This window comes from Haemaphysalis longicornis, unplaced genomic scaffold (assembly GCF_048455015.1).
Source record: "Haemaphysalis longicornis isolate Haplotype H1 unplaced genomic scaffold, Haemaphysalis longicornis Haplotype H1 scaffold_5, whole genome shotgun sequence".
NCBI lineage: Eukaryota > Metazoa > Arthropoda > Arachnida > Ixodida > Ixodidae > Haemaphysalis > Haemaphysalis longicornis.
Window position 1 is genome coordinate 50,090,150 of NW_027526385.1, and position 24,216 is coordinate 50,114,365.

The window sequence follows — 24,216 nt, forward strand, 5'->3', positions numbered from 1 at the left end:
GGTTAGCGTCTTCGGCGTGGCGGATCCGTGCCGCGCCGGTCGCTAAACGGTGGCGACGACGAATGCGGGAGCTCCTCAAGTGGAGTAAGCCAAGGAGCAAGCCTGGACGACCCCGGGCAGCCGCCGCGAGGCACGAGCTTGCGTGCGCTCGGGGTTTTCTGTCTACGCCGGACCGATTTGTTTCCGCCTAATATCTCTGCTGTCCATAACAGTAACTATGGAGCGAGCCCCCCGCCCCAGGGAGCGCACGTTAACAGTAACTCGGCGGATACCTACGAACTGTCACTGAACCAGATTTAAGGGAAATTCCCGAGGGGGAGCAAGTATCTGCGAACTGTGATGAAGTAGTTCTGCACTGCCCAAACCAAAAACGACAGGAATTTTCAAAAAATAGTTTATACTCCGGTCACTAAGCAAAGACTGCGTAAGTTCCGTGACATTATTTGCACTTGACTTGTCAGCGCATCAGTAAGCAACATTATCCGCGTATTCTTGCTCCTTGACACAAGCATTTTCAGAACTTATTCTTCGAACATTAGGGCTGCGGAGTACGCTTCGGCACAGAGCTTCAAAATGAACTGAGAAAACCCAGGGAGAGAGAATGCACCCTTGCCGAACCGACGATCTCATTTACGACCAGCCGGTTTGTACTTCTGGCATAGCACATATATGTTTGAAATGTGACATGAAGGCAATGTCGACGATGTTCTATCTTTGCGAGTTGGCAGCGGTAGAACAAAATTTTTGATCGTTCCTCCTTTCTTTTTTTTTTGCACGTACCCACTCCGGGGATTGGCCAGCAATCGGGATATTTAAGGGGTTAATGCGCCCGCTTCACAAAAGAGAGAGAGGAATGTTATTGAAATAAAAAAAAAACACCGAAAAGTCGGCCTAATGGTAGTAGATGTGGCCAGCTATTGCGTTTGTGGATAGGGGAAGAGGAAGAAATAGCGTGGATAGAGGATGAGAGAGATGACGATGGCGGAGATATGAATTAATTGGTTTATACGAAAGATACCTATACTCATACAGTGCACGTGTTAAAGTTCAGACGGACGGCCCTCAACTAGCCAGATCATTGGCACGTTTGGACTGTCGTGTGGTGTTGGACGAAGTACTGTTGGGCCCTTGGCCAGACGCGCAGCGTTCCCACAATCCATTCAAAGCAGCTCTGACATTTCTGCGCAGCTGCGGCCGGGTTCAGAAAATTCACAGAACTATGAATAAGAATCATAAATGCTGTTGAACAGCGCCCGCCGCGTGAAACCTGAACGTGACGCCACATGAGTAGATGAGGATAAGCTGGTCGAAGTAACTTGTGCCAAAACACAGAATTAAACTCAGGGAAAATGACACAAACACGATGTGGCAGTAAAGTAGTTCATAATAAGCATCGTTAGGCTTTCGCCTTCAGTTCACGAACCCGCCGCGGTGGCTCAGTGGCTAAGGCGTTGCGCTGCTGAGCACGAAGTCGCGGCTTCGATTCCCGGCCGCGGCGGCCGCTTTTTTGATGGAGGCGAAAAGCAAAAACGCCCGTGTGTACGAAATTTCGGCGCACGTTAAAGATCCCCAGGTGGTCAAAATTAATCCGGAGCCCTCCACTACGGCGCGCCTCATCGCCTGCGTTGCGTCGGCGCGTTAAACCCCATAATCAATCAAATCAATCAGTTCACGTAACCAGACCTAAGTGCCCCGAGCGGTTTTGTTACCACTTGGCTTAACAACTCTCCCCTGTTCTTTGCAGCCGTCCGGGACGCCGGCACAGTGATGATCCTGAGTTCGTTCAGCTCGACGGCCATGGAAGAAGTCCGGCGGCAGGCTCCTGATGCACTCCTCTTCTTCCAGACGTACATGTTTCGAAAACGGTCGGTGACGAAGTGGCTGGTTCAGAGAGCCGCCAAGGCTGGATACTCTGCAATAGTGCTCACAGCGGACTCGCCCGTGGTGGGGCATAAAATAAGCCCAGCCAGGAACCGCTTCACCCTGCCGCGAAACGTCACGTAAGCCGAGCGCCGCACCTCTACCTTGTGAAACTCGCCTCCAAAGGTTTAAAAAAACTCCCCGAAGTTTTTCTGAAACCCTACAAAAAAATGCTCCCTTTGAACCTCCTGAAAATGCCTTAAAAATAACATAAATACTCCCAGAGAGGCCAAAATAGACTCCGACTCAACCACGTGAAACCTCCATGAACATTTTCCAAAAACATGCTGGAGGGAATAAAAAAATACACTATTTTAACCACCTTAAATTCCCCACAATAGTATACCTTCATAAATACTCCATTCTATTTCCATTATAACTCCGAAAATACTTTATTTCCATTTCCTAGAAACACCCCATTTTGAGGGAGTAAACAAACCCTCCTTACTCTCCCCATGGAGTAAGAAACTCATAGAAGGGACACCGCTAGAGGACAGGCACTTTACGCAATTTAGAGTGTATTTTTTAGTGTAAGCTAACGGGTTAAAGCCCACACTTGTAGCAGCAGAAGCTCCTGAACTTTCGATAACGCACCTGCATTTATTGGACCTGGCACACTTTTTCAACTTTTTTATTCATCGGAATTGCTCTCAGAGCGTAGCCAACAAGCGCATTCATCACTTAATATAGGGGGTCACAAAGTATTTTAGACGAAATTCTTTAGACAAATTGCTGTTCTCTTCCCTGTAGATTTTTCTGTCTTTCTCAGTCTCGGCATTGTTTGTTTGCTCGAGGGACGTCGCTCTGGCTATATCGCAGCTATTGGCCGGATTCCTTTTTGTTGAACAATAAACGCACTCGACAGTCACTTTAAAAACCTGCAACAGAAGCAAACCAGAAACTGAAAGGCATATCGGCTGCGGCGTGCAAATCACGCAGTGCAGCTATGTGGTAGGCATGACTGCAGCGACCCGCCGCGGTGGCTCAGTGGCTAAGGCGTTGCGCTGCTGAGCACGAGGTCGCGGGTTCGATTCCCGGCCGCGGCGGCCGCTTTTCTGATGGAGGCGAAAAGCAAAAACGCCCGTGTGTACGAGATTTCGGCGCACGATAAAGATCCCCAGGTGGTCAAAGTTAATCCGGAGCCCTCCACTACGGCGCGCCTCATCGCCTGCGTTGCGTCGGCGCGTTAAACCCCACAATCAATCAATCATGACTGCAGCGTTCACAGCGCTTCCACGCACCAAGTAAAGAAAAAACGTTCATCGGTTGTGTAGCTTTCATTAACTGGTGTGGCACGCATGCGGGCGACCATGGGTGTCACCCTGACAACGGGGACGCGCACGCTCCAGCATGGCGGCGGCATATGAGGCTCAAAAGCATTACCTCAACTTTAACTACTGTTTCTCGCAGCGTCCTACAGCCTACCTGTCGCACAGCGAGAGTGACGTCATCGACCCAGATCAGCTAATTACCAGCTGCCGTGTTTTGGTATCAGCAACAGATTGCTCACCAGCCGGTAGCGCCTTTCCTTTCGACCGCTTGCCGAAAGATGTCGCTATTCTCCCAGCTGACAACGCGCGCACTTCTACCGCTGCCATTGCATCTCAATCGGCGTGCGCGTGAACGTTCAAAATTTCTTCGGAAACATTATGATGTGGCTTTTCTACTCAACGACGCTGCTGTGTGCAAGGTGCGGGCGCACATGTCTTGCGCCCCATTCGCAGGCAACTGCGATGCAGCCTCGGCACTTCGAGCGTCGTGCCACTTCCTTTTGCAACCACGACTCCATTCTCCAGTGGGTGTTGCGGAGATCTCTAGGGCAAGTAGAGCATCACCGTGCAACTTCACTGCTATTATTCACATTAGTTGACGCCACGGCCTTGTATCCGGTGGTAACGGCGCAGACGATGGACGCCGGGGCCTGTTTTTTTTTTTTTTGTCGTCTGCGAGATGCGGATGCAGACGCAGACACGGTGAGCACTGTCATGGCGGTTTTTAGTATTTCCAAGAGAAGAAATAGCCCGCCAAACGTTTATGTGAATACCACATAAGCAAGGTCTCTTTAAACTGATTACACAAGACCCTAACTGCGTGACAAAACTAGTTGGCTACGAAAAATATTGTCGGCTGAGCACGTGTATATTCAGCCGTTAAAGGGACTCTGCAACACTTCCGGTAAGCTCTTTCACTCCTTCCTTCGCGTCTAAAAGTACTGTTAAAGGTATAGTCATTCCAGACACTCAGGAGCCTCCTTGATTTGCTCGTAGCAGAAGGTCTACCTTCGGTTTCTGCTTTGCTATTCGTTTTCCTCTTTTTTTTTTTGAAAAATGGCTCTCGAATGGAGTGTTTGCTGTAACTGAAAAAAGCCAGCCAATAGCCGCTACACTGCTGTAGTGAAATAATTTGGGTGCTCGAAGAATGCCAAGACCGGGATAGAGGGAAAACTATTTAAGCGATTTCTTAAGTTATGTGATGGACATTGAGCGAAACTTTGTGGCTGAGGTTATTTATGACCCCCTACACTAAGAGCAGCTTATGTTTCTTGACTGCGCTTTCTAAAAGCATTAAGGATTTAGAAAAAAGTTGAAAAAAGCGTTGCATGGTCCCTTCAACCTGCAAGGTGCAAGATAACCGAACAAGATGTATTGGAACAAATCTCGAACAGTTTTTTTAAGAGGGCTTTATACAACAAGGGAACAGAGCAAAAATGATCATCCAACCTATACTAGCCGTAGCGGATCCAAATTATTATGCACTTGGAATTTCTGGGCAGCATTCTTCCACACCGGCGGACAACTTTTTTTAATGAAAGCAAGCTGTTTTATGGCGGTTTTCCTTAAATACTCTGGAAAAACCTAGATATTAACTCAAAATTACAAACAATATATTCAATAAAAATTCAGCCGTTGCACTTTTAACGTATTGACCTCTGGGCCAAGCTTTCAAGAAACTCAAAGGCCTGGGAAACACTTTTTCTACTTTATTGGACAGATGAAACGCCCTCAGAATGGGGTCTATAACCACTTAAGGTTCTTAAATTATATGCATGCAAAGTAAACATGAGTGTGTTAGTACTGCGCTAATCACAACAGATGAATGAATGAATGAATGAATGAATGAATGAATGAATGAATGAATGAAGGAAGGAAGGAAGGAAGGAAGGAAGGAAGGAAGGAAGGAAGGAAGGAAGGAAGGAAGGAAGGAATCAATCAATCAATCAATCAATCAATCAATCAATCAATCAATCAATCAATCAATCAATCAATCAGTTTATTTATTACAACAGATAACTCAAAAGCTTTCATAAATTACTTTTTTTGTGTTCTTCAAAGCCCGGGAATTTCTTGAGGGCTTAACTGATGCAACTCAAGCAATATTGTTGTTACTACCCGGCTTCTTTCTAGATGCACCAAGTAAACCACTACCTAACAGCCTTTATCAACGTGCAACAAAAAGAGAGCATAAACTAAAAAGGGCATCTACTCCGTGTCATTCTGTATTGGCAACTATTATAGCATTCGTAGCACTGCACGTACACAGTAAACAGCCATAGCATTCATAAGCAAAGCCCTTCTAAAGCATTCCTAAATGTAAAGGTAACTCACGCCATATTGGCCAAACCTTAGTTAATCTTTAGAGAAAAGCACTGTCAGACATTACTGTCTTCTACTCAAGTGTAGTTGTTTGATCGCTCGTGCTTTGGAATAGGTGGATGCGTGAGTTCATATACTATAGCGTTTCATACAGGTGTAAGTGCATAGGCTGGGGAGCTACACGCATAATTCGGAACGCGCAGTGCGTACTTTGGCTGCAAATGCGTGCGGAATTAGTTTGAAATTTGTTTTTGTGTGTTCAAAATGTGACAATTTGAAGTTATTTGGTAAATCCCAACAAGGCAATTAAAATGTGCCCAGTGCCATTGAGCGCAACAACAACGCTGCTGCTCCTGTGTATTTAACATAGCAAACCTAATAATTTCGCTATCTGTTCAAGCTTGATTTTCAACACAACTCTTCAAGTGTGTTGCATTGTAGTGCCAACAGTTTATTTCGAACATGGCAACTTTCAATCCGGAGTGTGTGCGTTAACAGATAATGGCACTACCACCAGTGCTGGCCGTGCCTAAGTTGGGATACAATTAGCAAGGTATTTTTTTACGTTCCGTGATTTTCGCTCAACCATTGGAAAGAAGGAAGGAATAGTACAGGAAAGGCAGGGAGGTTAACCAGAATACCGTCCGGTTGGCTACCCTACTCAGGGGGGAGGGGATACGGGAAATGAAAGGGAAAGAAAGGACTGCGGTACATATTAAAGGAGAAAATGAGAGAAAGAAAAGTAGAAAAAACACAAGGCGTGACCAGGCAACTAGAAAGGCGGTACAAACAACGCACAGAACCACAAAATGCACAAAACTAATACGGTCCACCGATAAAATTGGCGAACTAAGGGCGCTGCACTATAGTAATGTCCCTACAATCGTTCAGATAGGCCCGTGTCCTTCAAAAAGAGCAGTAAGGCTTTTATAGCCTTTTCGGCCTGTGACGGACAACGCCTACGACAGAAAATTGTCTGCGCTGTAAAGGGGTGGTCGTCGAGTCGGCGAAGCGTGGTGGAGAGCTGTTGCCTCGTCGTTATGAAGCGGTCACAATGGCACAGAATTTGTCCTGGACGCAAAAAAAAAACTGATTCCTAGCGTGCTAACGCTGGGTCAAGGACACAGTCATTTTTTTCATCCTAGGGGATTAGTATGCCCCCTGTCACTTGCACCTGCACATAAACGTGCACTTGAATTATTGACCTAGCTTTGGAAGCACGCTAACAGTAGAGAAACAATTACAGTTTGTGCACTGCAGTTTGTAACGTGTTTGTTTGCACATCGATGCACAAGACTTATCGACGATGCAAGGACCGGTTCGTTATTCTTAGTGTTACATTATTGAAAAGCATCGTGATTGCTTGATTAGGAGACGCCCAAATTCGTAGGAGATGGCTTCAGCAAACGTTTTGCGATTAATATTGGAAAATGAGATTCCTACACGACAAATAGATAAGAATATCTTCATCGGGAGAAGCTGCTGATCCTAGACGTTAGCTAAGAGCTCTGAGCTTTATATGCGTCCTCGATTAGTTTGATGGCTGACAGTTGTTCCGTTGAAACAAAGTTTTTTTTTTGTGGAAACTGCAGAAGTAAATTGCGGATGAAGGTAAAGGGCAGAATAGAGCTTTACACGCTTTCTGAACGCTTTATTAGGCTACGCTTTCAAGCAACAAACCACATTTGGGTCTTGTGGAGGTGGCCGAAAATGAGGACGGATTTTATTACATTCCCGCACGAACATTCGCACTGAAAGCATGTCCTCTTTGCTTGGCAAGCAAGGGAGCAGCGCGCAAGCAAAAGTGCTTCTGATGGAGGCGAAAAGCAAAAACGCCCGTGTGTACGAGATTTCGGCGCACGGTTAAAGATCCCCAGGTGGTCAAAATTAATCCGGAGCCCTCCACTACGGCGCGCCTCATCGCCTGCGTTGCGTCGGCGCGTTAAACGCCCCAATCAATCAATCAACAAGCAAAAGGGAACGCAAGCTATATGCCTATATATGATTTTACGGGCATGAAGGCGTGCAACCCACCAGCATGTCTAAAACTAAGTGAGCTCGAATTGAAAAAAAAAACATCAAAATGATTATCATAGAAGGGGTGGCGCTCGTATAGACGCAAGCCGCAATGCCTATGAATCTTGAATGCTGTGGACATCCCACGGCCCAACATTTATACAATCATAAAGCTTCTACGAACAAAAACTGCCGAGGGCTTCTGTGCAACGCAGGTGCCACGTAGGTATTTTTAGCTTTCTCGACAATTTGACATATTTACTAAACTTAATACTATTTTCGGAATTCTAACAAGGCTATAGAGGAGAATCTCTGGTAAAACATCATTACTGCTCAATAATGGGATGACGCAGAGAGTTTGAATGAAATTTCGGACCGGCTGCTGCCGAAGAATATTGCGACTCCTGATATCAGCTTGTCAGTACAGACAACAAGTTGCGTATTTTTCGCAGATTGTAGAGGTAGGCTACAGCAGCATTTCTGGGGCACACGTGGCTAACGGCAGTATTAAAAAGTGGCCGCGCATCTACTCGCCTCGCTGCAAATGTCGTCGAAAGACCATAGTCTTCTGCGGCCACTGCCACATCCCACTATTCGCCCACCTTTCATTCTGTTCACCTTGTGTACCGGCCCACCCATTGGAGGCCTGCGGATTCAAATGTTGCCGCGTTCGCACTGCTACGCCATCTCTTGGTATTGTTGGTGCCTGACGCGCGAGCCACGAGCACGAAGCTCGGGCGTCATCCTGGTGTCTACTTTGCGGGTGAAACATTGTTTTTGATGCGTTTTCTATCATTTGCTTAGCGAAATTGAGAATGCATCTATTATTATTTAAAAGAACACCGCGAACGCCAGATATGTATTGATGATGTTTTTTTCTTAAATAGGCCTATTATTATCCTTTAGGTCAACAATGTCTTCAAAGAAGAGCACATTTCTAGATTTACTGGATTAAGAATGTCTTTCCGGTGTAAACGTCTCGCTCAACAATTTTTTAAAGGGACAGACAACCGATTCTTGTGCCGTGCACGCCGCCTAGCTTGTTTGAAAGCCACCGTATTATATACCAGGTTAACCGCAAGGAATTTCTAAATAAACAGACGGAAAATTTTTAAATTTTGTACTAAGATTTCTGAAGTCTGAAAGGTGGCGACACGTAGTGCCTGAACGCGGCACTACGTCGTGTCCAAGCACCTCCGCCGATTTCAACGCGTGATTCAAAAACAGCATGAAGAAATAGGAAATTTTGCACAATATTGTTGTTTTACCCAGGGACAAGTTTTTAAAATTTATCTGTTTACCTCACCTGCAGTTAAAAGTACGTTTCCGCACGGCACGCTCTCACGGTGGCCAGCATTCCTTTTCGCGGGTCACGTGCGGCTGGAAGATTTAAAAATTCCGATTTCAAAAGTTCTAATACTCAATCATGAAAACCGTTTCGGGTTCAGGTGTTTTAAGCGATGCCTTTTCATTTGGGTGAAAAAAAAAAGACACTCGACAAAAATCGGTACTGTGTCCCTTGAAATTGGGCCCGGCGGGTGAATTGATGGACAGACAGGCAAACATGCAAATAGACCACCAGTTTCGCGTTTGAGTAACCCAAGAAAGACTGCCATCTTTAATAATTTGTGTCTGTATTTACACCTAAGGTAGTTGGTTTTCGGGTTTGATATTTTTTAAAACTCGCGGGGGTTAAAACCCTGGTGCTATTTTTGGGTGTTTTCGGGAAACCATTTCGAAATTCGGGTTTTTTCGGGTGAAATCAATACATGTGGTAATTTTATGTTAATACACTCAGTGTACTTTAGAGGGTATCACAACCTTTTTAACTCTAACTCGTTAAAATTGGTGTTTATTTCAAGCTGGCAATCGGGGCGACTTCGGCGTTCTCTTTAAAATGTTATCCAAAATTTTGCACTTGTTTGGAAATGAAAAAATACTGACAGCAAAGAGCATTGATCACTTCCAGCTAATGAAATATTTTATTCACGAAAAGCTGGTCATCAATTGTTCTCTCATCCTTGTTTGCATACATTATTGTGATCTGCTTGCGCAACCTGTCTGTATCATTCGAAGCCTGTCTGATCGCTGAACGTATCTCAACTGGGAGAAGAGTCTCTCGACAACACAACTTTCATTAGCTAGGCACAGCAATGTAAGGGTAGCATTTGCCAGCCCGATGTTAATGGTGGTAGAGTCGATTCCAATAATCAATGAATTCGGAAGGTGTGTTTGTGGGGCTTGCTTCCAGCAAGTGCCGCTTGAGAACGGCGGAACGGCAGAGCACGATTGTGGAGATTGCTACTTTGAAAAAGTCCATTCGGAGAGAAACCGGGTTTAACCCGAACCTCCTGAAACATCTTCAGGGCGTAAAAATAGTGTAAAGTCGGGTTTTACACGAAAACGAACAATCCTATTTATACCTAGTGCAGTGCAGTCACTTACAATGCGGTGTATTGCAGATTCGCCAACCTGATAGGCGCACCAGGTGCCCTCAATCTGACGGCCGCCGAATCGAAAGTGAACGAATTCATTTCGCCGTCTGTGTCCTGGAAAGACGTCGCCTGGCTTCGACAAATCTCCGGACTGCCAGTCGTTGTCAAGGGAATCCTCACGGGTACGTTTCTGTGCACCCGCAGTGCTATTGAAAGAAAGTGGTTTTATCAACAAGGTGTGCTCCATTAAAGGGGCCGTGAGAGAAAACATTAAAGCCGTTCCAACACTCAATGTCGAAGCTATCGGAAGTGCAGAGCAGTGATTCGCCATAATGGGCTGCAGCGCCGTTATCTGCTCACTGCTACCACCCCATGCAATTCAACTTTCCCGCCTTCGCAGTTCTCGCGCGCCACCTGCCTGAGACTGCGCCAGCAACAGTTCTTTTCGTTTTGTGCTTGCTTTAATTTCGTATGCTGGAGCTGTTTTGCGTCATTTCTAACGCGCCATTTTTATCTTGCGCGGCCGCTTTTTTCGCTAACTATTGTACAAACCAACCCAACGAGTTTTCCTAACTAAAGCAACGCGGGGGCTGCCGGTGTTATACACAAAGTTTTGCCTGAAATGCACCAGCAGTTTTGTTTGCGCTAAACAACCGGGAGATGCATGAAAAAGGCCAGCGGTTCACGATGTTCGAACGGTTATGACTATTTATACCGCGTGGTTTTCGAAGCCTCAACGTGGCTCCCTGACCCCGGTACAGAAGGCCCTACTTCGGGCCGTTATCTCGCTGCGCCGCCTGATTCCGGCAGTCGCATCGACCGTTAGCGAGCTATGACAACAAGGCGAGCTCATAAAGTGCTCTGCGCTTAAAAAACTGTGATTGATTTGATTGATTGTGGGGTTTAACGCGCCGACGCAACGCAGGCGATGAGGCGCGCCGTAGTGGAGGGCTCCGGATTAATTTTGACCACCTGGGGATGTTTAACGTGCGCCGAAATCTCGTACACACGGGCGTTTTTGCTTTTTGCCTCCATCAGAAAAGCGGCCGCCGCGGCCGGGAATCGAACCCGCGAACACGCTCAGCAGCGCAACGCCTTAGCCACTGAGCCACCGCGGCGGGTACTTAAAAAAAAAAAAAAAACTGTCCTATTTATAAGAGCTTGCCTTTGGTAACTCACTCAGATCTAATCCTGTCACAAAAAAATCAGCAGAAATTCAGAGAATTGACTACTTATGCGTAGCATTCTTAAGCCGCTTCTCTAGAGTGAGTTCTTTACAGCCACATTTTTTGGCTTTTATAAAGTCTGTCAGACCATGTATCTCTCTATACACTACTATAACGATTACATTTGTTAGTTCCACCCCAAATTTGAATTTTTTTGGAAATAAAAGGCGTTACACGCTTCGCCATTATCGCTATTTTTGTAGTTTTTGTTTTTTAGTTTTCAAAGTTCTGCTCCAGCAATTATGTCCATTTCCGCTGTTATAACAATTAAAGGTTGAACTTCCGTGAAATCTGCATTATTGTGCAAATGCAGGGTGTTACACAGTTCGCTATTTTCGCTATCTTTTTACATTTTTATCATTGTTTGATTTTTGAATATATATCTAACGCTATTATAACGAATACCGTGGAACTTCCGCAGATCTGCAATTTTTGTGGAAATTCAGGGCGGTACACCAATCGCCATTTTCGCTATTTTTATATTTTGCATCAAACGCATTCCGAATCGTCGACAAGGACTGAAAGAAAATGACCTCGTGCACCTAATACAAGCCCTCCTAATTAGCCGCATCACATACGGAAATCCATATTTGGCTATCAAAAATTGTGAAATACAAAAACTCGATATAATCATACGGTAAGCCTATAAATTAGCACTAGGGCTACCGCCAACAACTTCCACTGCCAAATTACTGCAGATGGTACTTCATAACACCTGGGACGAACTTCGAGAGGCCCACCATGTCAACCAGATCGAACGTCTCAAGCTCTCAAGCACTAGCTGTCACCTCCTCCGTCGCCTCGGCTACCAACTACCTGCCGCCCATCACCCCCACCAACGCATCCCTCTGGAACTACGCGATTGCGTCTCCGTCACCCTAATACCCAAGAATATGCATCCCCTTCATAACCAGGGTCGCCGACAAGCACGGATTCGAATGCTTCGCAAGATGCTTAAAGTCAAGCCACGAGACACCCGCTATGTTGACGCCGCCAAATATGCCGATAAACCAGCCTCCGCAATTTCAACAGTAGACCACCGAGGAATTGAATTGACTTCCGCAACAGTAACTGGCAACGACTCCACAACTGCAGAAGAAATCGCAATAGCCCTCACAGCCACTACATCTCAAGACATCATCACCATCGTCACAGATTCGCCCTTTTTTGGTTTGATTTTATTAATGACTAATTTTCAAACTCGCTTCCTCAAACACAAGAAGAAAACAGCTTCCAAATTTTTCTTATTTTGCTCGAGTAATGTACCTAGTCAGTAATCTCTTTCGGTTTAACGACTGATGTTTGGCCGATCCCCTGATTGGGTATGCGTCAGTAATACAAGGAGCAACAACAATTCCGGCCTGCGTTGCCCTCTACTGTAAATACTCATAATACATTGTATTCCTTCTTGTTTTATCCTCGTAAAACTAATGCTTGCGCGATTGGCGGCCGCCGACGTAACCCACCACCAAGAAACTTGACTGGGTGGTTGAGGTGGTATCTGTGGTTCTATGGGATTATACCACCTGAATGCCAACGTGCAGGTGACGCACTGACAAGTATTGTAGTGAGAATAAAGGACACATGAGAGCATCAGGATATGTGCCGTGCGCAGGCATCAGACATATGGAAAAGTTGTCAATCGACCCGGTAGGCTATGCGTTCAGCGGAAGAATCACCGCGGAAGACGCCTTTGCGCGTCATATAGGCCACGGTCTGGACGCTCAAGTCTGCGCTCGCTTCACCTCTCGCCCGTAAATAAACCCCCTAAGCCGTCTACGTGAGCCTCGACTATCTCCCATACACAATTTTTTTATTGCTGACCCATTTTACGTAACTCCTGCCCATGTGACGGAACTGTAGCGTGAGATTTGAGCTTTTAATGCTTCTTGTGGTTTTATATAAAAAAGTTGCAGGAAGCTCACGCTAACGCGTAAGACTTGAAGGTAGCGAAGCTGTACGCAACCTTCACGACCATCGCGAAGGTTTAGGTCCGCGATAGCAGCCGATTTGCTCCTTCTTCGCTACCGTAACGACATATAACCCATCATTATTGCTACAAGTGTAAGCTTCTTTCAATTTTTTGGAAGTGATAAGTATTGTTCATCACCCTGGAGGGGCCAACGCTATGACGGGTCTTTCTCGTTCCGAGCAAGCGTTTCCGCGATTACAGCGAACTCTGGAATTTTTTATGCCAATCTTGCCCAATCTCCCTAAGTTTGCATGCTTGGCTTGACAAACGTGCGCCTGGGACGCGGGGCGGTGGTTGTTGTTAAAACTTTTATTCAAAAAGGGAAGGCCGGAGGCCTTGTAGGGGAGTTGGGAGGGGAGGATTGTTGGTTGAAGGGGGCTCATATGAGTTCGTGGTCTTCGGGAGGCGGCATCAGGTTTTCAGACGACAATTTTACAGCATTGAATGGTTCATTCACTGGTGTAGACCATCGCTATATAACTCGCGCTAGACCGCTCTTAGTGGCGAACCGTATGATAAGGTTAATGGTGTGTTCATCTAATGTGAGGGGATCGGTGTGGGTTGAGGGATCTGGGTAGGGGGAAGTGAAATTCCGGTATCGAGAGAATTTGGGGAATATCCACACCAGGTGGTGCAAATCAGCCTTGACGGCTTGCTGACAGTATGAACATTTTGGGTTGATAGGGGGGTAGTACCATTTGCGAATTGTTTCCGGTGAAAATGATGCATCTGTATAGAATTTGTTAATAAATATTTCTTGGGTTCTTGTAAGGGAAGGTCTGTTGGAAACGTGATCCTTCGGCGTAGGTTGCTTGAGTCGGAGTTTCTTTTCGTGTTTGTACCGGGGTATGCGAATGGCGGGGGGTACGCTGATATTTTCGGTCGTGTCCAAGCATTCAGGAAGGTCTGAAGGCTGGGCGACGGCGGGGCCAGCGGAGGAGAGAAAAGAGCAAGCCTCCTGCGCAGCTTCGTGGGCTGCCTGATTCCCTGCTGCCGCCAAATAATGGCCAGGAGTCCAGTCTATGCGGACTTGAATGCCATACAGTTGAATGGTCATTGTTTGCCGGATAATTTGGTTTACGGAAGGGTGCGTTGAAAATGGTCGTTAAATTTCCTGAAATACTGTGGCAGCGAGGCACGCACACACGTGCGCTAGGCATTTTCTTAGTTTTGTTAGCTGCCGGGTAATCGCCGCGATGCCCGCGCTTACGTGAGCGCGTTCGGCACTTTCTTGGTATTTTTAACTGCGGATACAAAACATTACTATTTGCTAAACATCTTAGCTGTTGAAAACTTTTGTCGTGTGTTAAATAAAGCGGACTCAGATACCAAAGGATAATTTCTTGGAATTGAACAGTGTCCTTCATGTCTCCTAAATGGAATTGAATACGGGAGCTAGTAAGCACTGATAAAGGCAGGTTTCTAAAAAAATCAATGGGTGTCTTTGAAAAGGGAGTTGCAGAAACCCTGAGACTTCGTGGGTTTATTATGTACTGGTTGGAAAGGATGTATTTGAAAAATATATAGCACGAAACAATCATGCACCCCTCCGTCAAACGACGACGATGGTTGAACGCGGAGCTTTCTCGTGGCGGATTCTTTCGTTGTCGTCTACAATTTAGAAACCGCGTCTATCATGTCGAAACGGAGCAGTTGGGTAGACGCCTACTTCAGAACGCCATGGACCAAGGTTCGATTATGGCCACAGGAAGCGCTGTCTCTTTCACTTAGGCGTTTTCGGGTATCGATGATGATGATGATGATGATTGGGTTTTTACGGCGTGAGGGCGACTAAGGGCAAAGAGCCCCAAGGAAAAGCGGTTTTATGAGGACGAAGTGATACCAAATATACAGCTTTTAAATAAAATATACGTGAAAGGGCATAAAACACAATGATGATGACTGGTTTAAAGTGGCAGGATGTCAACATGCATGGTAAGTGATGAGGTGTAAAAACTTGACATCGCTAAGAAACTTTGCAGTACACTTGTGGGTAATTATGTGATTGTCCCCTCTGAAGTACGATGGGTGTAGTGAAGTGTTGTCAGTTGTGCAAAGGGTCTGTGTCGTGTTGTTTCTAGTGACTTGCTTTGTATAAGGATGTGGATCACGGATAGGCCGTCTCCACACCTGCTACACAGAGGTCTTTGAGATACAGTGAGCGGATGGGAGTTGGTTGGATGTGTGTGCCCTATCCGTAACTACTTAGCCAATGCGACTTCAGTGTTGCATATGCCAGTAGTGTATCTTCCCAAGTGTGGTTTTATTACATGTAGCCTGTTGTGTGTTTGTTCACTCCAATGTGTACGCCATATGTTATACAGGTTTTTGTGGTGGCGGCGCGTTACGAACGCCATCATTGAGAACTTTGCAAAGCATGCTGCATCGCAGTTATTTTAGGTGTGCCAGTAATGTTCATTGTTTGTGTTTGCGGGCGCAGCCGAGGCAGCAGTTCAAGCGGCAAACCATGGCGCGGCCGCCGTCCTAGTGTCCAATCACGGAGGCCGTCAGCTTGACGGAACGCCAGCCACGGTACGTGCTTTTCCGAAACCTTTACCGCACACGTCCCTTTCTTTTTAATAAGTCTTGAAGCACGACCCGCACTACCATGTACGTTGGGTCTGAAGTTTTGTTGGGGGAAGTAACCGCGATTTCAGTCGCGTAACCTAAACTGGGCACAACTTAATTTGTCGCTTGTACTCATGTATCACAAATCAAATCTTCTACAACCACACGGATTGTATTTAAACTCAATCTCGGTTAGTACCTTTAAACATTTTGCCTTGCGCGTCCATTGTTTTCCAGATCGAAGTTCTGCCGGAAATCGTGAGCGCAGTAGGTCACCGCTTGGAAGTGTACCTCGACAGCGGAGTTCGCAGTGGATCCGACGTGGCCAAAGCGCTTAGCTTCGGGGCCCGAGCTGTGTTCTGCGGCCGACCCGGGGCGTGGGGACTCTCGTACGACGTAAGTCACACTTGCCTTTCAGTTGTCTAATAAACTGATACACCTTCGCAAAAATCTGGGTAGAATTGTTAACAGAGGAGCTGTTGTTACTGGCCGTAAGTTCGCCGTTGCAGGAAAAAATACGAAGGGAAAGCCGAACAACGTGATCGCGTGTCTCACTGCGACCGCCGAGCGTCGCCAGCACGCGCAGTTGCTTTAGCAAAAAAAAAAAAAAAACTCGCAAAAACCTCCTAAGAGTGAGAAAATGGCCGGCGCTCGTGGGCGCGTTCCTCGCGGCGACCTTCGAGTCCCCGGCTCGCGCAGCGACTTTAACAAAAAAATACTTAAGCGCCGTCTTCAAGCGCTGCCGCGCACGTTAACTCCAGCGCTAATTCTAAAGATGAATAGACACCCTGCTTGGGAGTGGTCACCGCGGCCGCCGCATTCTGTAGAAGTCATCATGGATAATTGGAGAGATGACTACGAGTGTGCCAGTCCTTGCCGAGATGACTTGCAGATCCCGCCACCGCTGCCTCGAGTCGATGACGAAGAGCTGGTGGTAGTCTACAATGCTGAGGATGACTTTGCATCCCCCAATCGCCGCAAAGGAGAGGACGACCTCGTCGGTGTATATGACGACGGTTACTAGAACCACAACTATGCAAATAAACAATGACACTGAAACTTAACTATAAATGTGTCCGGCAATGCTCAGCTACAACAGCTTCGCCATTCGTCTTGTGCGTGAGTTCAAGCTTCCTCAAATTTTTGTTATTGAAGCGACACCCAATTATGCGTCATAAAACGCGAAAAGAGGCCACGCGTTAAGTTCACTGTACGAAAAGTGAGCGCCGACAATGCGTAAACTCGAATGGTACCATAAGTGACGTCATCACAATGGCAAGAACTTCGCACTGGAGGAGCGCGGTGGTGCTTTGGCAGTGCTGCGCTGCTATTACATGTATAAAGGTTGCCGCTCACCCAGGTTACTTAACAATTGATGGGGGGAGTAATAATTTCTAAGGTGGCATCAAGGCGGAATAAGATGAAGAGACGGAATAATAATTGATTCGCGATTGATAGTAACGTTTACTAAAGTGATGTTAAGGTAGACGAAGATGAGTCAATGTGGATTAACATGACATATTGTGACTTAAGGTTGGTATCAAGATGCGCTTATGTAGATCAAAAAGAATGGAAGTGAATTAAGGTTGGATTAAGATAGGTTGCGATAAAATTGGTTTGGTTAAGATGAGCTAAGTTGGATTAAGGTATGATTCAGATAGATTAAGATTAAATACGCTGGATTAAGATAAATGGGTATTAACATGCATAAAAACAGATGGCGGTAGAGTACAATTGATTAAAGTAGAATACGATGAATTAGTATACATTACAGACGGTACAATACCATGGCTTCTGTATCGACGGATGAGCGTGTACATAAAAGGTGCCCGTCACAATTATACGCCATGCTTTTGCGTTCAGGCTGCTTAAGCGGATTTAAATGTCGCGAGCAGTTTCTTCCCTCCCCTAAACAGAGATCAGCAAGAAAAGCTGGGTTCAAGAAATGAACATGCTCGTAATATTGCCGTTTTGTTTATTAGAACAGCATAAAGCATCGGGAAATTGCACGCAATAGATAACTTGAAAATTGTCGCAACTTTAGTAACTACAACAAAACTGGTATTTACTCATATAGTTAGTCTGTACCAGTCATAAAAACGGCGAGAAAAAGAATGCCCTTCTAAACGGGAAACCAGGGGTTTATTTGAACACATGATTATTGTCAATGAACGTATCTAGGTGCAATGTGTTTTTTTTTTACCCGTAGGCGTGACAGATCAATTTTAGACCATCATGTAAATAGCACCCAACTGGATGGCGCTTGCTCTTGCAAATACTTAGGTATTACGCTCAGAGAGCGCCTTTCGTAGAGTTACGATATCTATATCATCTGCACCAAGGCTTCCAGGTCATTAGGTTTTATGCGTCGAAATTTGCGTTACACTCTTTCTAACATTCGTAAACTAGCTTACATAACATACATTCGACGACAGCGTGAATTTGAGTACCCGTCTAGTCCACATACTTGATTAAAAAGATTGAATCGATCGAGAATAGAGGTGCAATGTTTAATTCACGCAGGTACAAGTACCCCCGTTGTACTAGAAATAAGGACAACTAAGGCGGTAAGTTGGGCGAGTTGGTTACTGACTTACAAGTACCCCTCAAGTGTAACAGAAATTGCGCTTAATCTTTCACTTCAACCGTTACATCTCTGATGCAACATTGCTTTTCGCAAATATGTTTACAGTGCGCCACACGCAATACTAAACCTTAAGTTCCGACTACTATGCCACTTAGGGTAAATAATGAACATCGTTTTTTTCCGCCAGCATGGCAAAGTAGCCGCATGTAAATTATCTGCACTTCTTCTGCCCACCAACCAGGACAAACCTTCCTGATAGCGTTGCCGGCTAATCCAAGCGCGACCCATACCGTGACCTTCGTGATGCTTAATTTTTTTTAAATGTTGTAGTACTCTGTTGTCACTGTTTTATGTGAATTGTCTGGAATCGCATTTTTACGTTTGAAGTGTATTTTTGCTATTGCCCGCAATCTATCTTGAATGTGCCGCATGTTGTTCTTTATTTGCTCAAAATGTAGCACTTGTTCTATTTGAATTTTCCTCTTTTCAGATATTTGCGGCCAACTTCTTGGATCGTGTTCGTCCTTGTGTCTTACAAATATTGTTAATTTGCACTTTTTCACGTGTAACCCCCTTACTCAATGCCCTGCGTAAGGTATTTTAAGGTATTTGTAAAGTATGCGTAAGGTATTTTAAATAAACAAATAGAAAGTGAAACTGAATACTACGAGGCTGGAGTCAGTAATGGTTGTAAATTATTACACATGCTGCAAAAAGTACGCTATAATGACCACGGCTTTCTGTCGTTCCACTTAATTTTCGTCTGCAGGGGAAGAAAGGCGTCGACAAAGTCCTGGACATTCTGAGGACTGAGCTCGAGCGCACTCTGAAGCTGTTGGGTAAGTTGGCAATGCCGCGCATTACTCCAACTTCTTCGGTGCCTTACCGTTTCTAAGACTTAAACGTAAATTTTCTGAACACTCTTTTCCCCCACTTTTTCCCATGGTGGTGAAAATGTGTAGCAATTCTTCGTTGCGCTACAAAACGAACTATTGCGTCTTGAACGTAGTAATTCAGTTGATGTCACTTTCAGAGTGCGAAAGGCTCGGTAAAGTTTCCCGGGTGGACTTTGTGCTTCTGAAGATAATCTCAGCTTGACCGAAATTCCCACGAAATGCAATTAACAATGTGTATTTATTGGGACAAGTACGCTGTGATGACAATACGACAGCTTTCGCCACCGGCATATGAGTGTTCGTCGCAACAAGTGATGAGCCAAGGCACTTTTTCTGCAGGGCGCAATAATGACCCTTGTATCATTCGCCAAGAACGTAAACGCAGTTCCACCCAGCGTGAAACCTGCTGAAACAGCGCATCTTTGATTCTTTTCACTCGGCTTGAACGACAATGAACGCTCGCTCCACAACGGCAGAGCCGTCACCGCGCAAATTGTACGGTTCGGGCAAAGGAATCAGCAGAAACTTCAATGGCGGCAGGCTCCCTCCCCTCTCCCTCTCATAGCGGAAGGGAGAGGGACCTGGAGCCTACGAAAACATTGCGCCCTCCATTGGTCGGACTGGTAACCGGTTTCTGCCAGGCCGGTGGCAGATATGCGAACCTGCTTTTACCCCAGCGTGACGCACGACCTTCGGCAGAGTAACGAAAAGGCACGACATACAACACCTCCGCTCATAAAAAAAAACCGAATTGTGATAGCACCCCAAGCGGTATGACCTTCTTTCGAGTCAGCAACCTCATGCCCAGTCGCACCGACAAGTGCAGTAACTCACTGCACGATTATGCGATTTCCACGCTCTCGGGATCGCACGTGCAATTCGTTGACAGCAAGCCCAAAGAGGTCGCACCGGCTACCCCGTAATCGACCTTACTGCCAAACTATCAACTTCGGCTGGATGCCCTTCTCAGAATCCAGTCGGAAAAAATGTGAAAATGAGTGATGTTAGTCTTTTTGAAAGCCTCTTGTCGCTATTTAGCAAACGTTGAAAAGGTGCACACAAAGTGTAATTTGTGACTTACACCGCATCGTTGGCAATTCCTGTCATTTGGTGTTACAAGGTGTGTCAGCGAAAAATGAGGCGTTCTAGCCGGTTAACTTGGAGCTCCGCGCTTGAGTGTGCCTGTACAACTTCCCAGACCACTGGCGAGGGAATTCTGAGCTCTTCTCCTGTAATGGCGGCCTTTATTTGGTTTTTAAGACCCCGTTTAAGCAGTTCATGTCGTCATCGTCGTCACTCCCGTTGCCATTCATATCAGAGCGCCACAATCGTAACCACCTTAGAGGAATTTCAATATATATGTAGAGATACATTTATATTGATCGGATTTGGCACCTCGATGATGTCAAAAACATCGAAGAAAACGTGTGGCATGGCATCTGGATTCTTGAAAGCTGAGGCTGAAAAGAGAAAGCTGAGAAGAGCTCGTATACGCGAGTACTGCATCGCTGGAATAATCTGGAGTAAGTATAGGCAATGAAAAGGGAATCTTCGAAAAGAAACAAATGATGCTTAGTAAAATTCCCAACGATATTTGAGCGTCCTATATACTGGAGTGGATTGCTTAAACTGAGCCCCTATGACTCAATGGGACTTTCATGTCGACCTGCTCACTATGCACCATTAAAGAACAAGCTTGCACTCACAACATTAGAAGCACCTCTCCAATGCATCACGCACACTACTATTTTACTCTACTTTGCAGGATGCCAGAGTGTGCAATCTCTGAACCCCGGGTATGTCGTTCACAAGAGCCATTACGCCAAGCCCTACTGGCACAATTTCGGTCACATGGCCCTGTAAGCCAATATCACAGGTGAACAACTCAAAAATTACCATCCACACACTTTCCAATATTTGAAAGATGTTTTGTGTACGTGTGAGCTTGTGCATCACCTTCATTAGCATTTTGTCGTATACCCCTTCCCTTTTTAGCTTGAAGACAACCAAGATGAGAAGTTGAGACGCAAACTTTGTTATTAAGGGGACATTGAAGTCAAAATACAAGTTGCTCTGTATCGATAGGTTAGCTCACACCGAAAACACGAATATACCAATCCTGCGCATAGCTTTTTAAAATAAGGTAAAAAAATTGAAAACGTGACAGGTGCGCCGCCACTGACTCTACCGCGAAACTTGCACCGGATGTGCTTAAATCACCTCGCGTGCTCAACGTTGGCCTTTCCTGGCTACCGCTCGATGGCGCTACTCGTCCATACTGGGGTCGGTCGTTTGGTGAGGCTGACGTTACTTTTTCGTAGTTTTGATTCGACTATTGCGCTCCTAAGCCTAACGGCCCTAGGAAAACAGTCCGCTTCTCACTTTTTCTCTCTCCGCCTCTCCACAGCACGACTGGCGGCGCGCATGCACGATAACCATCCCCCATGGCGATAAGTCACCACAGTATAGCTTTTCGGGGAGCTACGGACGAGTGGTTGGTTCGACGACAACATTCGCGGGGCCTTACAGGGGCCGTGAAAGGTTTGGTTCAGTCAAAAGATTGCCCCGTTAGAATCACACTGACACCACTATTACCGTAAACGTCGCTCAAATAAGCTGTATAATTAGTTAAAAAGCGAATGGCCATGTGACCCACTAGCTCATTTCCCGCAACAGAACTTATGATGTCATACCAGCCAGCTCTGCGATTGGTGGAGGTCGGCAAAAGCAAACTCAAATTAGTCAGAGCTTATAAGCTTGCCGAACGAGCTATTTGCGCTTAAATTTGGGGCACATTCTTTTTAAAGCAGTAAGAATGGTGGGACAAACAGAAAAAGTTACGAAAGCACACGTAAACATTGAAGTACCGATGCGTACTGCTGTTGGTACTGCGCGCACTATGCTTGGTTTAGCTGGACAGGACTGCGGGTTTTTGTGGTTGTCTCAGATGACACTGAGTGACTGACGCAAGCAACGGTGTCTTACGGGACCATATTTGTCGAGGGAGCACTATGTTTAACGCAACGATTATTTCCTCTCTGAACAAAAACAAGCAGGGTTTAAATACGGTCAAAAACAAACCAAAGGCAGTAAACGGCTTGCCGCTGTATGGTGGCGCCATCAGGATTCACTAACGGTCAGAGCGGTCGGTTCCTGTGATGTCATTGCAGACCACGAAAACACACGTCTTAGCGGGAAAATAAAAAAATTTAACTGAAGTCGATTAATTTCTCATTGACTAAAACATCGTTTGCATTCGGAGAAGCGCTGGGGCCACTGTAAAGCTCGAAATCTTTGGAATAAAACAAACTTGGGTTTTATCTGCACTGCCCTTTAATGGCCCGGAGCTGAAAAGAACGTGAAAGTTCGGGAAAGTGCGGCTTATTCAACCGACACTGACCAACCTTCTCGGTACATGGTAGCGCTGTATTCGGTTGCTTCTTCTATACCGCTATACATCTCCGCTGCCTCACTTGCTTTATCGTGACGCTACCAGCGCTGTTTGTGTCATATTTGAGCAGCGTTTGAGTAGCGATTTGTCAGCAATTAAGGCACCTTTCGGCATCAAACGCACGCTAAAAGGCCTATGGGAAAGTCAGAATTTCGTTTGAAACCAAATTGTTGGCTGCCTTCAGTGTCCCCTTAGGTGTATTGCAAAAACTAGCCACAAAGTTTGGCTTCTACTTACCGAAAGGATTTTGTTGGTGCAGTGTATTTGTTTATACCACGCAACTGGGCACCTTAACGTACTCGAACATGCCCACTCCAGAAAGTTTCGGTTTTTCGCCCCCGTCAAAAAGACGGCGGTGGCAGCTGGGTTCGAACTCTATTCGACATTTTCCGTAGCGGTATGATGAGCTAGGACCATTCTCTTCTAGTATGCCCTTACATGTGCATTGCACGATGTCCGAACTGCGGTGCATGCATTGAGAAACGTTCCTGATTTCGTGCACGTATTTAAACAAATAAACGGTCGGTTGATACTTGAATCCCGCGCAGGTGCTTTACCCGTCTGAGCCTGGTGAGCCAAATATGAAGCACTCGCACAGCAGAGTATTTTAACTGTGTACTTAACTGCGCGTACATAACATGGCAGAGTTCTTGCAGTGATATAGCTTGATATTGAGCATAGGCCACCACGCTTGTTCCGGGCACGTTTGCCACGTGGTCTCCAACTACGGCAGCGCCGCGACGTTCATCCGCGGTTGGACACAATAAGCAGTAGTGTAAAATCCAAGCCGCCTATTTGGAAACGCCCTATGTTTTTTATTACTCTCCGGTTTTTAGTAACACAACTTCTCTTCCGGCACTAAAGTAGACTTGCCAGCCATACAGCCTTATTAAGTTCGTCACGCTTCTTCTGCTAGTATTACGAGCACTCTTTATGCCGTAACTATCGGCTCCTTTGAGCTGTACTGAGAGCGAAACGCTTCTTCCGGTAGTAGAAGCTCATGCCGATGATTCACTCACTCCTGAAGCCCGAACTCAGACACCGCGGTAAATAATCTATCTGCATTGTTCTTCCCTTACACCATCTCATCTGTCACTGCGCAGAGCTCCAGCAGGAAAGGTGCAAACAAAGGGAATATATTGTCACGGGCACACGTCATTGCACACGTTATTGTTATTGCACAAGTGGATCTACCCAGCACGAACGGAAGGCATCCTGATCTGCAAGCGGCATATATATGTAGCTGTGAATACTTTGGCATCCTAAAACCCGAACCTCTCCTACCCCCTTTCGTTTCCATTTTATTCCAGCAGAGTTACAACTCCTCATCTGGGACGGCCAAAGTGTCCAGCAGGAAAGACACACCATGAGCACGTATTTTTCATATCTTCACGTCATTCACGGCATATGTTCACGTCGTTATGGGATTTTGATCACGCAAGCAAAGTCTACCTACGGATGTGAAGACTGCTTAACCTACGAAAACTCCAATCTCCCCTCCCCCCAATCGACCAGGTCTCCGTACTGTACTGGAATAAAAATATTTCTTCAT

At 45.9% G+C, this 24,216-nt stretch overlaps 1 protein-coding gene across 2 annotated transcripts in view; it reads left to right on the forward strand.

Annotated features, from left to right (window-relative positions):
* The window catches only part of LOC144139220 (uncharacterized), a 40,449-nt gene extending 16,266 nt beyond the window's left edge, over positions 1–24,183 (forward strand). For both annotated transcript variants that reach the window (XM_077671640.1, XM_077671641.1), the window contains exons 5-11: positions 1,745–2,000; positions 9,992–10,146; positions 15,603–15,694; positions 15,968–16,126; positions 19,087–19,156; positions 20,979–21,089; positions 23,978–24,183. In XM_077671640.1, coding sequence (XP_077527766.1) covers positions 1,745–2,000; positions 9,992–10,146; positions 15,603–15,694; positions 15,968–16,126; positions 19,087–19,156; positions 20,979–21,076 — 830 coding nt within the window. In that variant the 3' untranslated portion in view covers positions 21,077–21,089; positions 23,978–24,183. The remainder of the gene's footprint in view (positions 1–1,744; positions 2,001–9,991; positions 10,147–15,602; positions 15,695–15,967; positions 16,127–19,086; positions 19,157–20,978; positions 21,090–23,977) is intronic.
* Positions 24,184–24,216: the final 33 nt, after the last annotated feature.